This window comes from Cetorhinus maximus, chromosome 20, assembly GCF_964194155.1.
Source record: "Cetorhinus maximus chromosome 20, sCetMax3.hap1.1, whole genome shotgun sequence".
Classification (NCBI taxonomy): domain Eukaryota; kingdom Metazoa; phylum Chordata; class Chondrichthyes; order Lamniformes; family Cetorhinidae; genus Cetorhinus; species Cetorhinus maximus.
Window position 1 is genome coordinate 64,742,044 of NC_135898.1, and position 15,431 is coordinate 64,757,474.

At 40.1% G+C, this 15,431-nt stretch overlaps 1 protein-coding gene across 3 annotated transcripts in view; it reads right to left on the reverse strand.

The window, feature by feature from the left end:
• Window positions 1-15,431, reverse strand: part of adam12a (ADAM metallopeptidase domain 12a) — a 445,440-nt gene that overhangs the window by 109,348 nt on the left and 320,661 nt on the right. For all 3 annotated transcript variants that reach the window (XM_078564869.1, XM_078564868.1, XM_078564867.1), the window contains exons 9-10: window positions 14,420-14,589; window positions 6,913-6,997 (exon numbers count right to left, since the gene is read on the reverse strand). In XM_078564869.1, the coding sequence (XP_078420995.1) occupies window positions 6,913-6,997; window positions 14,420-14,589 (255 nt within the window). The remainder of the gene's footprint in view (window positions 1-6,912; window positions 6,998-14,419; window positions 14,590-15,431) is intronic.

Genomic DNA, 15,431 nt, shown 5'->3' on the forward strand with positions numbered 1-15,431 from the left:
AATATAAATTTGTTGTAAGATTATGAGGTGGTATTTCCTTCAGGGTTATCTGAATCTCCTGTCATAGGTTCAGTGAAACATTAGCAGAAGAGGCAGAGGAATGGCATAAACAGCCAGTTACATTGGCCTCCCATTGAAGGTACAGAAGAGATTGGGAGGCCCTGTGTGGAAATTCTATGTGAATTTTAGGATTGATGTCAGTTCCAATGGGTGTTGCAAGGATTTTGTACAGGCAACAAAATGTGTCATGTTGAAGCAAATTAATCTATTCTGGATAGGAGAATTAAAAAAAAAACTTAACTCTGCAGGTTATATTTTATTTCATGCTGGCTGTATATTTTAGTTCATATTTCCATTATGATCTTTTTCTATGCAGCAATGGTGGTTCTAATTTTTTAGAATTAAGTAAACCAATCTAACAAAGTCAGTTTAAAAATGTATGTTTTTTAAAACAAGAAAATTGAGAAAACTTATGAAATATGTTGGATATAGTTTGGTGAGTCGGCACTGGTACCAGGGTGGGCCAAATATATCATCGCTGATTTTAAAATATAATTTACATCTCTGTTAGTCTTCAGAATGAAAGAAGAAATATTTATTAAATAATTAATAAACATCTGCAGCAAGTTCAATAAGTGTACAAACTGAAGCCAATGGTTTCCAACATGTATAAGAAAAGAAGAGTCTCCCTGTTAAACTTTTCCTGCCAAAACTTTTCCTCTCCTGAAGCTTTGACCCATGCTGAGACGTGACTTCATAGCCAAAACCCACAAATGTGCATTTTCTAACAGCGGAGATCACTGGATAGCAATCAGAAGTGGCTAGGGGTCCTTTCCCTTCTAATATTCTCCCCATTATCTCCTCCATATTGAAAATGCTCATTCATGCTGGGGCACAATTCCAGAGGCATTGGCTGCCCCAGTTTCTCACCCCTGTGGATATGCTTCATGGCTTGAGGCAGGCTGTTATATTCAGAGAATCAATACATTTGAGCCTGATCCTGCACTTAACTCTACAAACATGCTCACTCACACAAAACATAAAGATCACTGAAAAGCAATCAGGAACCTTGGCTGATTTCCCTCCACCCTTTTCCAAGATGCTGAGGCCAACTTTAGTACTCTTGCTGCTAACTCAGCTGAAATGAACTAATCCAGCATGGCTCAGTCTCCAATTCTTTTCAGTTGGCCAAGAAAAAATTTATCATTAATCCTCACAATTATGTCAAGTACTTAAAGTTTAAAACCTATCATGAAGAGTACTTTAAGAATAATGGGGCCAGCATGGATTGACAAGCTACTGACATGCGTTTATAATGGAAGGTAGATTTACAAGAATATAGGCAGACATTAAAAAAAATGTATTCATTAGAAATACAGAGAAAGCATGTATAAAGAATAACTGAAATCTATAAATCTGGGGATTGATACCTTACCAGCTCATCCTTTTAGGGAGCATAGCTGGTTTGTTGGGAATTAGTTCAGGGCAAGTTTAGGTGGTTGGAGATCAATTCTTTTTGCTAGTTGTTAGCATTCTGTCCATTTCTATCTAATTTCCTGATTTTGAAACAGATTCATATTGGACTCAGTTTGCTTTTTTGCTTGTTTTTTTATCCTGAGAGTTCAGTGTTGAAGGAATGAAAAAAAGAAAAATAGCACCAGTGAAACACATGGGGGTGGGGGCAATTTTAACCCCAAGCAGGAGTGGGCTAGGAGCTGGTAGGATTTTTAAAAGTGATTTTTAAATTCTCGAATCTGACCCCAACCCACCCATTTCTGATCTTAACAGAGGCAGGTTGGTGGGTTGGGGTGGGGGGGGAGTTCAGATGACCAACCTTCTCTCAGGGGATGGGCTAATCACCAAAATCTTTTAGGGAGGCTAAGGCCTCCATTTTACCAATTTTTAAAAAATTAACTAGTGGAGGCTAGGTTTCCTGGGGCTTTGCGAATCCCGCCATGTGAAAAGAGAAGGGAAAGGCTGATCCAGGAGTTACGGATTTACATCACTTCTTTTGGGCTGGGTTGAGCTGAGGAGGAATGCTTTCCCAGAACCAACAAGCTTACCTCGATTGGAGCCCTGTGATTGACAAAGCACAGGCTGACAGGGTGTTGGAGTGCCCTGCAATGTCCGACCCACCTCCCCCAGCAATGTCTGACCAACAACCCCTCCCCCAGGACGTGTGACCTCCCAGGGATGTCTGAACCCTCTGGGGATGTCTGACCCCCACCCCGCAACAATGTCTGACCCCTTAGCAATGTCTGACCATCCAGCTATTCCCAATCCCCACAAGGTGTGCAACTCCCAACCCCCCATAATCTATGACCCCCATGATGTACAGATCGATGTCTGACCTCCCAAAGATGTCCAGCCTGCCCCTCCGATATCCATCCCCCGCACCCCCTGTGATGTCCAATGAGAAACTAATATAAAACAGGTTGATCCCTTTAAATAGTGCTGGTGGAGGAGGGGGGAGCCTTTTTGCTGCTGAACACATGCTCAACTATGTGAGGTTAACAGAGGGCGTCAGCTGGAGCATTGAGTTTGAAAATGGCACCATCGGAGTCCAATCCGCATTATATACTGACTGACCACAATCTGACAGCTCTAAATCATTTCAGCACACACTCCAGTGCCCACGTTAACAACCTCACTAAAATGGTGTTCAGTGCAGCTGTCATTTTGGACCCGAACTGCACCCTTAACACTGAAAATACAGGCACCATGCAACCCAATTTTGCGGCCCTACTCTCGAGTAACACGTGTTTTCTAGTCGACTCAATTCTATTTGGATTCTTCTTATTTTACTATTTAGCATTAGTGTGTCCATCCATTTTAATCTACTAATGATACTTTTAATGTTAATTGTGACTCCCCTTTTATGTTTTATTTTGCAAGTAATAGAACAAACGGAAAACTAATGTCACATAAAGGTATTTGCACAGTTTTGAAACCACTTTCTCCTGAAATCTTGCCCAATAATTAATCAACTGCTATGATTCACAGCACAGAGGAATTAAGTGAGAAAAAAAAACATATTTTAGTGTTCCCTATGGTTATTTATGAGTGGCCACAACTGTTGTCATTAAAACAATATTCTGGCATCTTGCAACAGGCTGCAGAAAAAGTTCACATTGTTTTTGTTGGAAAGAACTCTGGCCAAAACATTGCTTGATATTTGTCAGTTTATAAAGAAAGAACTTGCATTTATGTAGCAACTTTGATGTCCTCAGAAAGTCACAAAGTTTTCTACAACCCATGAACTATTTTTTATGTGTAGTTATCATTATTATGTCAGCATGTCAGGTCCACAAACTGCAGTAAAATAAATCACTGGATAATATGCTTTTGGTGGTTTTTGAGGGAAAATGCTAGCCAGTACACTGGGAAAACTCTCCTACTTTTCTTTGAATAGTGCTGTGGGATCTTATACATCCATCTGTACAGGTGTAATAAGTGTATAAGACGTCATCCAATAGATAGGAACCTCTGACGATGCAGCACCCCATCAGTTTAGCACCCTATCAGTACAGCACTGAAACATCAGCTTAGATTGCGTGCTCAAATCATGAGCTGGGCCTTAATCTCATTACTTTTGAATTAGATGTGAGAGTGCTATCACTAAGACAAACACTATAGACATGAAACAATAAAGCTTTATTTACTTCTATTTGGATGTTAATGAGCTTGTTAATACTCTCTCTGTTATACTGTTACTTAACCAGCACTCCACTCCCCCCCCCACCCCACACATACACAAAACAATTCTGAATCGAGTGGTAAAATGACATCTCAAAGATCTGGAGATCAGTAGGGCTGTAGATGATGGCTTCTCCCAAAACCTTTTTACCTTACCTTCATAGTTGGAAAAGTTAGTATGCCTATCTAGTCCACCTAAATTCACCACAGAAGTCTGCATACAATGAGGAGATGGGTGGCTATCACCTAAACATACAAATATGATAAACCCGGGCATTTTCACCAACATTATTTAAATACACACTTATCTGTCACATAATATTGGAACAGGGATTTTGTTGGTTTTTGGTGGATTTTGGCCAGGTGTCGGTGGGAAATGGGCTGGGAAATCATTGCACTAGCCCCTAACCAATCATTATTCTTTCAAAAAAATAAATGCATTCACCCAATTGTGAACTTAAATATGCATAAGCATATTTAAGCTGTGTGACATTGTCAGAGTCAGAGAAAGATAGACTGGATTAAGAAAAAACAAAAAAAAATACAGAAAAAAAGTAAACAGAAATAAAAAAGTGTAAAATTAAAAAAAAATCTCAGAACAATTTCGTACCAACAGTAATGAGATTCCACAGTTTCAACTGTTCCCCTTTTGGGCTCCTGAGGTTGAATAGCATTACAGGAACACAAATCTAATCATTGAAAGGATCCTTAAGCTGTTAAGTACCAGACCTAACATTCACTGGCAAGTTTAATTCTTAATTAATGTGCTAATGCAGCAATTTCTCAGTTCCACAGAGGGATTAGTGACAAGATCCTGTTTGCGACAGGCTAACAGTGAAACACCCAGCGATTTGTGGCAATTCACAACTCACAGGGTACCTCTTCCATGCCACAGACTGCTAGACCATTTACACACCAATAACATGTGCGCATTAAGCTTATTGTTATTTTGCCCGCAATTTCTTAGCCAATTCTACCACCAAAGCTCTGTCAATTTAGTTGACCCTGGAACAATTGCCAGGGTAAATGGTGGAGAAGTTGAATAGGCAAAACTTTCTAATAAGGTGAAAAATACATCTCGAAGACCATGGCTATTTTGAAAGCCATTGTGACGGATATTTACAGACTGCATAGACTTTACATCCGCATCATACTTTCAATCCAGCATAGGTATAAACATAGCATGAGCACCATATATTAATGTTAATTAACAATTCAGTTGGAATTGTAACAGAAATGCTTCAGCTAATGTTCACTAACAACTTGACCTTTCCCCTTGTATCCTGTTGCACCTAATTGAAGTGGATTGGAGCTGCCAGTGATGAGTTATACAATCAGCTCTGCATCACTTTATGGCCAGTCAAGTTGACCTCTACGCAGACATGCATGCACAGAGTTCACCTACTGTCATCCAACTGATGGTTACATTTCCATGTCAGGGAAGAACTGGCTGGACTTAAACTAAAAGATAATTTTTAAAAAATAAATAGCTCTGAAGTGGCCCAACAATATACTCTGCAGTTGTTACAAAGCCAAAGTATTGTGAGACTACTTCTTTGAGATGGCCTCAGAGTGTTTACTAGGACTGGATGTACTATCGATTTAGCAACTTCATTTTTTAGCTATGCTGCAATTTTTGTATTGATTAAACATAGAAATCACTTTGCATTAACACAAAATTGTAGTATAATCATACTGCACCTTGACTTAAGTTAACATCAAGCTAATAAATTGGTATTGAACTAGTCATTCAGCAGAAGACTGCAGTGTTAATATTGTCTTTTAGTAAAATAAATAATTTGACCACTCTTCTACACTTCAATTCTCTTATGGATTTTATGATTCATATGCAAATGGTAACAATTATTTTAATTATTATTACATAATTTATAGTTCTAAAGTGAAAGCTAAAAATGCGGCTCAGTTCCAGAATAAACAAAAGTTGATGCATTGTTACTTATCAAGAGAAATGGCAAGAAAAAGTATGACCTGATTCAGGCTTTCAAAAGTTTTAATTTGACTCCTTAAGGAAATATAGGAAATCTGTTGATACTTAAATAAATGGCTTCAGAATCATGTTAAGATGATTACTTTTTGACAATTAGTGGATTTGAGAACAAATGATTAAAGCAATAGAAAGTTGAACACACGAGGGTTATAAAATATTGTTTTAATAAGCTTATTGTGAAAACAGCATTTTGGAAACTAGTTCTTTAAATTTTGCATTATAAATGTAATGTATTCCTTTAGGAAGTCTAGTCACCAACAAGTTATGAAACTACAAGGGGGGGAAAAGAAATATAACTTGCTTTGTGGTGCCAGATAAACAATTCCCAGAAAATTGTAGCGTAGAACATGGCAATCTGCTGTACAGCGACCCTATCAAAATAGATATCTTATTAAACAGGCAGCTTCCCCTATATTTCCCAGGAGTCAAGTATCCCACTCCTGGACTACATACAAATCGACTTACCAGTTCTACCAAGAAAGGACTGAAAAGGAAGAATTGGGAAATTTCTTAAGTGAGAACACATACACAGAATGTTTTAACAATAGATTTTAAGTCTGAAAAATTACCACAACTTATACTGAGTAACAGCAAACAATAACCTCTTTGGGAAATCTGGGATTCTGAAAGATATTATTAGGTGAATGTTTGTACCATCAGGGAAAATGGTGTTGAAGGTTAAAGGCTTCTCAAACTAATCGAATAATGTTCCTTAACCAAACTCTAGAAAATTATCTTCTTCTCTCCCTGCAACTGTACATTTGCATTTCCAACACAAGGGGCGGAATTTTACAGCCCCATCATGGCGGGGGCAGGGCTAGGAAATGAGGCGAGCCATCCAAAATGCCCTTGACTTCGGCGGGACTGGAAAATCCCGCTGGTGGGAGGGGCCACAAAATTTTGCCCAAGATATCCTCTCTGGATAAAACTGCAAATTAATACCAGGTTGTTTGCCATTTTATGCTGTGGACATGTCCTCAGCAGAAACCGCACTGAAACTGGTCACATCCGTATCATTTAGGCTGTCCACAATCAAGAGAGAAAGGACTTAAAACCAGCAACTGGACTGCATTTGAACTTAGGTCTCAGAAGTAAAAAAATTGTGTGGTCATTCAATCTCTATTGTTAAAGTTATAAGATTAATGTGTCCGACAGAAATAGGCAGATTCTAGTTTAGACCATTCGCTATTTTTCTGATCACTACTCACCATAACAATCCCTCCTGACTGCTCTGCTGTGCACATACTCATTATTGGTGCCATTCCAATGGTTGTTCCCTGGAAGTACACCCCACTGCAAATAGATAACAAAGAGACTTCATCATAGTCTGAAGTTAAACAATTTGGTTAACTAACTTTTCTCATAACTTTTGTGCTTCCTATTTGTTCAGTAATAGCGGCAGGGCTGAGGCTGGGATTGAAATTTGGGCCTTCTGGTGGGAAGTCCATTCTTTGACAACTAACACTATCAGCTGTTCCCACAATTACAGAAACAAAACAGGACAGTTATTAGTCAATTAATCGTTAAGAAAACTGTTTCAGTTTCATAATATTGTTTTATACCATTCTATTTTTCCCTTTTTCTCTTGCCCTGAAGATTATAACTTGTGGAGCGTAGCTCCATTAGTCATCAGCTCAGTTATATCTTCCCCAAATATCTATTATTTATAAGGACAGACAGTTAATCAGCTGAAAAGAGCAATATTGACTGAATAAAGTACTGCATCATAAGCCATGATCGCAGGTGATAGCTCTGATCACTAATCAACCACTCATAAAAATGGTCTTGAGTCATCAATTCTAGTGTAAGGATCACAACGGATTCCTAGGTAATAGGCATTAAGGTACATGATAGGGTGTTTGCCATGATATACCATCTTAAAGTTTATTGAATAAAAGCCTTTCCTATTAATTATATTGAGGGAGTTGTTGATTAATTGATGTACCTAACTCCAGCTCAATGTTGATTATTTCTAACTAATTGGCTGATATGTAGACAAATTCCGATTCCAATATATTGTTTGGAATTCTGCCACATACCAATTTCTTACAAAGCATAAGGCAAATTAAACAAACCAATCAAATTGCCCAAAATACAATCCCCCAAATTTTTCATCCGCCACTTTTAAATTTCCAATGTCTAAAATAAGGTCCTGTTACAAATCAAAAGTTAAAAATGTATATATTTCTCAAGTTTGGATATGATAGTGTAATGATTATGTTACTGGACTAGTAATCCAGAAGCCTAGACTAATAACCCACAGGACATCAGCCCATAAAACCACCATGGTAGTTTGAGGAGTCAATCTGAAAAACCTGGAAATTTGAAGAAAAGCTGGTGTCATAAAAGGTGACTGTGAGATGAAATAAAAACCCAACTGGTTCACTCATGCCCTTTAGGGAAGGAAACCTACCACCCTCACATCAGGTCTGGCCGATATGTGACTCCTATCCCACATCAATGTGGTTCACTCTTAACTGAACTCCGAACTGCTGGGGAATATCCACCACTCTCAGCAAGTGCCAGCTGTATTTGTGATTCCGACATTCCGAGAATGAATACAAAAACAATACTAAATTAAAGTAGTTTTATTATGAGTGAATGATGAACTTCAGTTATGTGAAAAGACAAGAGAGAGTGGGATTGTTCTCCTTACAGCAAAAGTTATGGGGAAATTAAATAGAGACATTCAAAATTATGAGGCGTTTTGATTGAATTGCTTTCACTGACCATTAGCAGGAAGGTCAGTAAGCAAAGGTTGCAGATTTAAGATTATTAGCAAAAGAACCATATTAGAGATTAGGAGATTTTACTTTTAATGTCATGAGGTGGCTTGAAATGTGCTGCCTGAGAGAGTAATGGAAACATATTCAATAGTAAGTTTTAAAAAGGAACAGGATGCACACTCGAAAAGGGAACATTTGCAAGGGTAAGAGTAGAGGTGTGGGATTATTTGGATAGCTCATTCAAACAGATGGCAAAGGCACAATAACAGCCTTCTTATGTGCTGTACGATTCTATAATTATGCCTCAACATATCTCAATAGTCTGAGTTTGATTCTGAAATTAATATTTTGATGCTTTATTGCATTAGGATGGAAAAGGATTTTTCAGGTTATTTAAATCATTTGAAAATATGCTGCAGGATAACATTTTAAGGTAACTTTCATAAATTATCAGCTGATTTTTTTTTTTAGCTCAGCGACATAGCTAACCAGCCAGCCTTTCTTGTTGAAGAAAGGGAAAATGAGTTCACCTTTTGCACATGGTGAGATTTTAATATTGGCAGGATTCTGTTTTAGAAAACCTGGTATAGAGTGAGAGAGAGATTCTTCCTTTACCCTAATTTAAATTGTTTCTGCTTTTACCAAAACAAAAAGCCAACAAATTGAATTTTGGAAGATTTTTCGGGTAAGCCTGAAATATTTGGTGAGCATTTTGTTGATTACGAATTCTAATTAATAATAGAAGTACATAAACGGGACTGGAGCTCCAGCACAGTTCTCGGGGAGTGCTGCACTGTTTTCAGGCCATGTACTAAATTAAGATTTTGCCTTCCTCTCCAGGTGGATGTCAATGATCCCACGGCATATTCCATATGAAAAAGAGCATGGAGTAGTCCAGGCGTGCTTTGCTGCAGTAAATTTCTATCGTTCTTTTGGATATATTTATTCTATGGGACAGAAATATTCGCTCAGCGGGCGGGCACATGCCTGACCCACTCGAGCATGAAATGATGCGCGTTGATGTTGGCCGAGCGTGCCATCAACGCGCAGTTGCGCGATACTTCGGTCATCCGGCACGCGCCAGAGCCGGCAGCGCGCACGCCAACAATTAAAAGGCTTGTTAAGGCCATTAAGTTATCAATTAACGTTAAGTTTTCGCTGCCTGTCCAACCTACCAGTTGGCAGGCAAGCGAAAAAGCCAAGCGGCCTTTGCATTTTTTTTGGAAGCCTCATCCACAGGCAGGATGAGGTTTTCAAAAGCAAATAAAAATAAAACTTTAGTTTTGCATTAATAACATGTCTCTGCTCATGTGACAGAGTCACATGAGGGGACATGTTTTATTACATTTTTATTTTTAAAAAAATTTTTTTGTGTCTCTTCATCTCCTGAGGCAGCTCAGTGCCTCAGGGGATTATGCAGCGCTCACTCGCGCGCATGTGTGAAGTTCACGCTCTCCGCTTGCCCCCCGCACAGGCTGTGCTTAGCGCCGCTGCTCGCGTTTCACTCTGGGCGGGCCTTAACTGGCTCGCCAGTGTGAAATCAGGGTGCGGTGCCGATCGCGGGCGGCAGTCGGCTTCCCGCCTGCCCCCCGCCGAACCCGCCTGCCAAGTTCAAAATTCTGCCCGCAAAGTTTTTCAATTAATGCACTTTTTTTTTCCCCTAGTCCACAATTCAGAGTGGCAGTCAGGTACAGGGCAGGGAAGAGCTTCTTTGTGAAGGAAGAATGACTATTCTGGTATCTGTTAAACACAGATAAATCCAAATCCAAAAGTTATTTGCTTTTCCTATTTTTTGTAACATCATTAAACTTCTACTAATTGTAGGTTAAACCTCTAAAATTTACTAGAATGCATCATTTTAATGTTAACATTCATTTTTTTCCTGGATGACACACTGCCACACTCGGAGTTCTTTTTCAAATTCATTCATGGGGAGTGGGCGTCGCTGTCTAGGCTAGAAATTATTGCCCATCCCTAGTTGCCCTTGAGAAGGTGGTGGCGAGCTGCCTTCATGAACCGCTGCAGTCCATGTGGTACAGGTACACCCACAGTGCTGTTAGGGAGAGAGTTCTAGGATTTTGACCCAGCGACAGTGAAGGAGTGTGTACGGCTGGAGTGGAGACAGCATTTGTTTTGAATGTGTACAGAGTGAAATTTGCTGGCTGCATTCCTCAAAGCTGTAATAAGAAACAGCAACGTTCCCTACTCTCAGTTAAGAGTCCTGGCTTTCAATTGTGAGAATTGTTCATTGGTATATTTCACATCCAGTACTTTTTCCATGTGGAGCCAGATCTAATGATATGGGGTCTGAGATATAACTGTCACTCATGAGCCAGTGGATCACAGAATAATTATATGCAGTGATATCTTGCGAACCCCATCAGCATAACTAATTGCTGCAGAGATTTTAGCTATCGGACTATTTTTCACAGGAATCAATACAATAGGATAACTGTCCAAGAAGTGCTTTATGTAAATGATCTAATAAATACACGTAACTTGTGAAAAACAAGTATAATGTTAATTTGAGAATGATCCTTTGCAGTACAATTCCCCACCACCAGTCCATGTAACCCAACCTCTCCCCCCTGACTGGGGTCTGCCTGATTAGCCCCAGCAGGTCCACCCCACTGCCTCTCTCCTGGGGCCTCCATCATTGCTGCTGCTTTAGGACCTGCCACAGTATTACCATTGGTCACCGCTCCCAAAGGTGCTGCAGGGGCTGAAGAGCTGCGGGTCCTCTGATTGGCTGGCTGCGCTTGGTTCTTTGCCTTTAGGAGGCCTTGAAATCCCAATGGCAGGCAGTTAGCTGCCTGATTGCCAGTTAAACCTGTCAGAAATGGCTGTGACGGGGTCTCCACCAGCGTTTAGTCCGGTGGACGGGGACATCGCTGCAGACATTAAATTCAGTCCCACAATGTGCTGAGGGAACCTTTGCGGGCCACAGGGTGCGTGACCAGCCTGACCCCCTCCCCCTCCTCTTCCCCCTCCCCCACCACCAACCCTGAGCCAGCAGGGAGGTTGCCAGGGCGTTCTACCAGTGGTGGTGTTTTGAGGCCCTTAAGTGGCCATGAATTGACCACTTAAGGACTGCAAATGGCCTCTGGGTGGATAGGCCACCCTTGTCTTTACCCACCCTGGCTGATTATGGTTGAGTGGGAAGGTGATGGGCTCTCCACCCTACACTTTCCCACCTAATTATATGTCAGCTCTCCAATAACCTCCCAGCCCACTTCCAGTGGGGAAACTGAATTCCATCTGTGGTCTTGGGACAAACCGTCACTTAAAAATAAGGATGCGGAATTAATGAGTTATTTCCTTTAAAGTTTATGGGGTAATTTAGTTTTACATTTTTCAGAAGAAAAGACCTGAGATTTTGTAGCCATTTTTATTTCATTGTTTGACTTAATGAACAGAAAAAGATAATTATACTTTTGCAGGATTTCAACCATAAAAACAAACTTATTCAGGTTTTCTAATAGCTCATCCTAAATTATAGTATAATAAATTAACTGTGCATTTTAAGCTCGTTACTATCCCTTCGAATTGCATAGGGTTTATTCTTAAATAGTATGGATTATAGAATGACTGTAAATCAAGAAAATGGCAAGCTTTAAGTCCTAAAATTAAAAAATACCTTGTACAAAATTCAGGCAGTGAGTTGACATGTGGATATATTACTCCTTTGATGCCATCGGATTCAAATTACAGCCTCACTTGATGTTTCAATAAACTGAGCCATAAAGATTAGGATTGATTCCTTGTTTGTGCTGAGTTAGCTGATCTCAGCAGGACTGTACTAGAGGTGCTACAATTGGCTTTGGCATCCTGGATTAGAGTGGGAAAAGTTCCAGTCTTCATTATTATCTAGTGACTCTTGCTGTAAAAGCAATTGTTGAGAACAAGTTTGGATTTGCCCACAAAGACCCCACGCTTAAACTGCCTGCCGATAATCTCTGTTAAATCTCACATCCTTGCTGCCTGTGGAATCAGACTAGCAAGGAATCAAAGCACTCAGGAGAGAATTAGCAAGAAAATTGAAAAATAGCAGTATTTAACTCTATAGTCTAGAAATGAGTACTCGTGACATTAGCAGACAATGTTCATGCGATATTCCTCTGTCTGCTACTGTAACAGAGGAATTGACCTGAAACTAATTTAATGTCCATTTTCAGCTCTTCTTTTGATTGCAATAACATTCATTCTAAAAGGCCCCTGTTGTTAATTATCATCAGAATCTCATATTTTCCAATGAACAGGAAATGGTTTAAACATGAATAAGGAGGATTCCAATTAAACCCACTTATTCTTCGCTTCTGAGAACTTAATTTATGAGCTGCTGTTTGCTTTAGATTGCTGTTCCTTGCTAACACCTCTCTTCCCCATTGTGATTTGGCACATGCAGAGCCACACGAGACTTTATGTAAATACCTTTCGTGAGAACTGTTCATGTGGTCTACCTCCATTAGTCAACCTCTGAGTTCAGTCTCAGCTCAGCCTTTTCAGTAGTTGGAGAATGTTACGAGTAGTAGCGTTCTGTAAACTGATGAGGTGCTGCTAGAGATAATTTGTCCTGCACGATTAGCAACTTAAGCTGTTTTTATATTGCAAACTTGGATTGTAATTAAGGCACACCATTCTTCTACATTTATGTACTAACAGTGCAGCTGATCTCCCTTTAAACCAGCTGTAACGTCGGTGTTGATATTTTGTGCAAATTGGCCTCGACAGTACATGTGTGGAGCAACTTTTAAATATTTTTTTCTTGGAATATGGATGACACTGTCAAAGCAGCATTTATTAGTCACCCTTAGTTATCATCAAGAGTCAGCGAATTAAGCCCTGATTTTAACCCAGCTGACCCAAAGGGCAAGCAGGGAGGTGTTAAGAACGGGTTCAGGAATTTCCAGATTCCATTCCTGAATCAGTCATAATGCAAAGCCATGTTAACTGATTATTTCTGGCTTTGGGACATCTGTCTGCCTCAGTCAAAGTGGGGCCTAATTACAGAGGCAAAGTCACAGTCTAATTATGTCATTAGAATGCACAAGCAACTCTTTCGAGTACAATCACAGTTCTTGGTTTCCGGGAGTGGGACATGAACCCACAACCCTCTGATTCAAAGGCGAGGGTGCTATGAACTGAGCCACAGCTGAGGTGTATGGTGGATCGTAACTCTGTAAATTCGGTTTTAGCTTTCTCTTCTACTCCTGTGTTTCAGTAATCAACCTGTGTTAATTCCACTTTCATTAAACACCTGTCTGTAAACAAAGTGTGTGTGTGTGTGTGTGTGTGTGTGTGTGTGGGGAGTGGAGAGACATCCGAAATTCTAATCATCAAGAGCTCGCAGTCATTTTATGGTAAGAATAGAAACTCACCTCAGAATCTGGGCATTTCAAGGATTTGAATTAAAACCTCTTCTTAAGAACTTCAGGAGGCTTGCTGAAACTCAAAAGTTCTGAAGTGGCACTTTAATGTATAATGACATGCAGTGTTGACGTGGTGGAGTGGATATAGGCCTGTTTTATAGTGCATGTCACTCTCATTCTGGTTAATACACGTAGCTCGTATCTCAATGAGATCTTAATATAGATTAAAATGATTATGTGGAATAATTTGGATGTTTCCATACATTGGAGTGAACTTCAAAATTAAGCTTGATTGATTTTTGTGACACAAGGGTATTAAAGATTATGGAACCAAAGTGGGCAAATGGAGTTAAGATACAGATCAACCATGATCTTAATGAATGGTGAGTCAGGCTCGAAGGGCTAAATGGCCTCCTCCTGTTCTTGTGTTCCTTCTTACTTTCACTATTGGTTGAAATACAAAGTTATCAACATCAAAATGTCGAGGAAACACATGGGACTGAACCAGCAACATTACTGTATCAGAGAAAACAGTGCAAGCACATGATTTATTAAGAATATAGCGCAATTTCAATCTTGTCCACTTCAGCTATTGCAGAATGATACTTGACAGTACCTACCTCACGAGCTGGGCATTGTCATGTGGTTTACGGGACAGTAGTTTCATTTTCCTCCAGTCAAGAAATTCATTGAGTGTAGTGAATGGGTCTCCAGTTATTGAACACTTATCCATGTCAGTCCAAACTTCAACTCCAACAAGGGCAACTCTTATGTTCAAGGGTCTGTAAAACTGTAACAAAATAATTATTATACCCAAAGCAATAAAGGGGCTATATATCAGCTATGAGTAGTTCAGTATCATTATTATTTAATACCAGTTACATCCATAATAAGGTACTGAACCTCCAAATGTAATAACTGGGTCACAATTCATCACAAAATGTAAAAAGTTGGATTTTGCAGTCATAATAACTAAACTGTGAACGTTCACCATCACTCCTCTGAAACTTGACTTCTGGAGTCCACGCATACCCAGTTAAATGCTATCATGCAGAAGTTACTACCGGTGATTCTGTGCTTCTCCATCAGGTGCACTGTTGATGTCCTCACAGACTGCAATCAATTAAAAATCACTAAACTCATACTCCCACTTCTACACTATGCAAACCCTTGGGGTAACATTTCCCCCCCACCGCTGTCGGGGGGGGGGCATGTGCGGGAGCGGGCGCATTCCCAATTGGCGCTCCCGATCGGGGGCGTGTTGACATTTTACGTGGGCAGGTCAATTAAGGCTCGCCCAGCGTGACGTTTGCCAGGAAGTGTTATGCGCTCCCTGTGCGGGCGGGGAGGGATCCCCTGAGCGGGAGTGCACCCTTTCGCGCATGTGCACGGGAGAGCACACAGATCTCCCTGAGGCAAAGTGCTACCTCAGTGAGATCAACTCAGGTTTGAAACTTCAAATAAAAATGAGAAAAAAATATCGCTGCCATGTCCCCTCATGTGACACTGAGTTGGGACATGTCCGTAACTTATATTTTGAGATATTCTGAGATTTTCAATCACTCATGAAACCTCATCCTGCCCGTGGATGAGGTTTCATGCTTTTCCAGAAGCCTGCCAGGGCTCCTGACC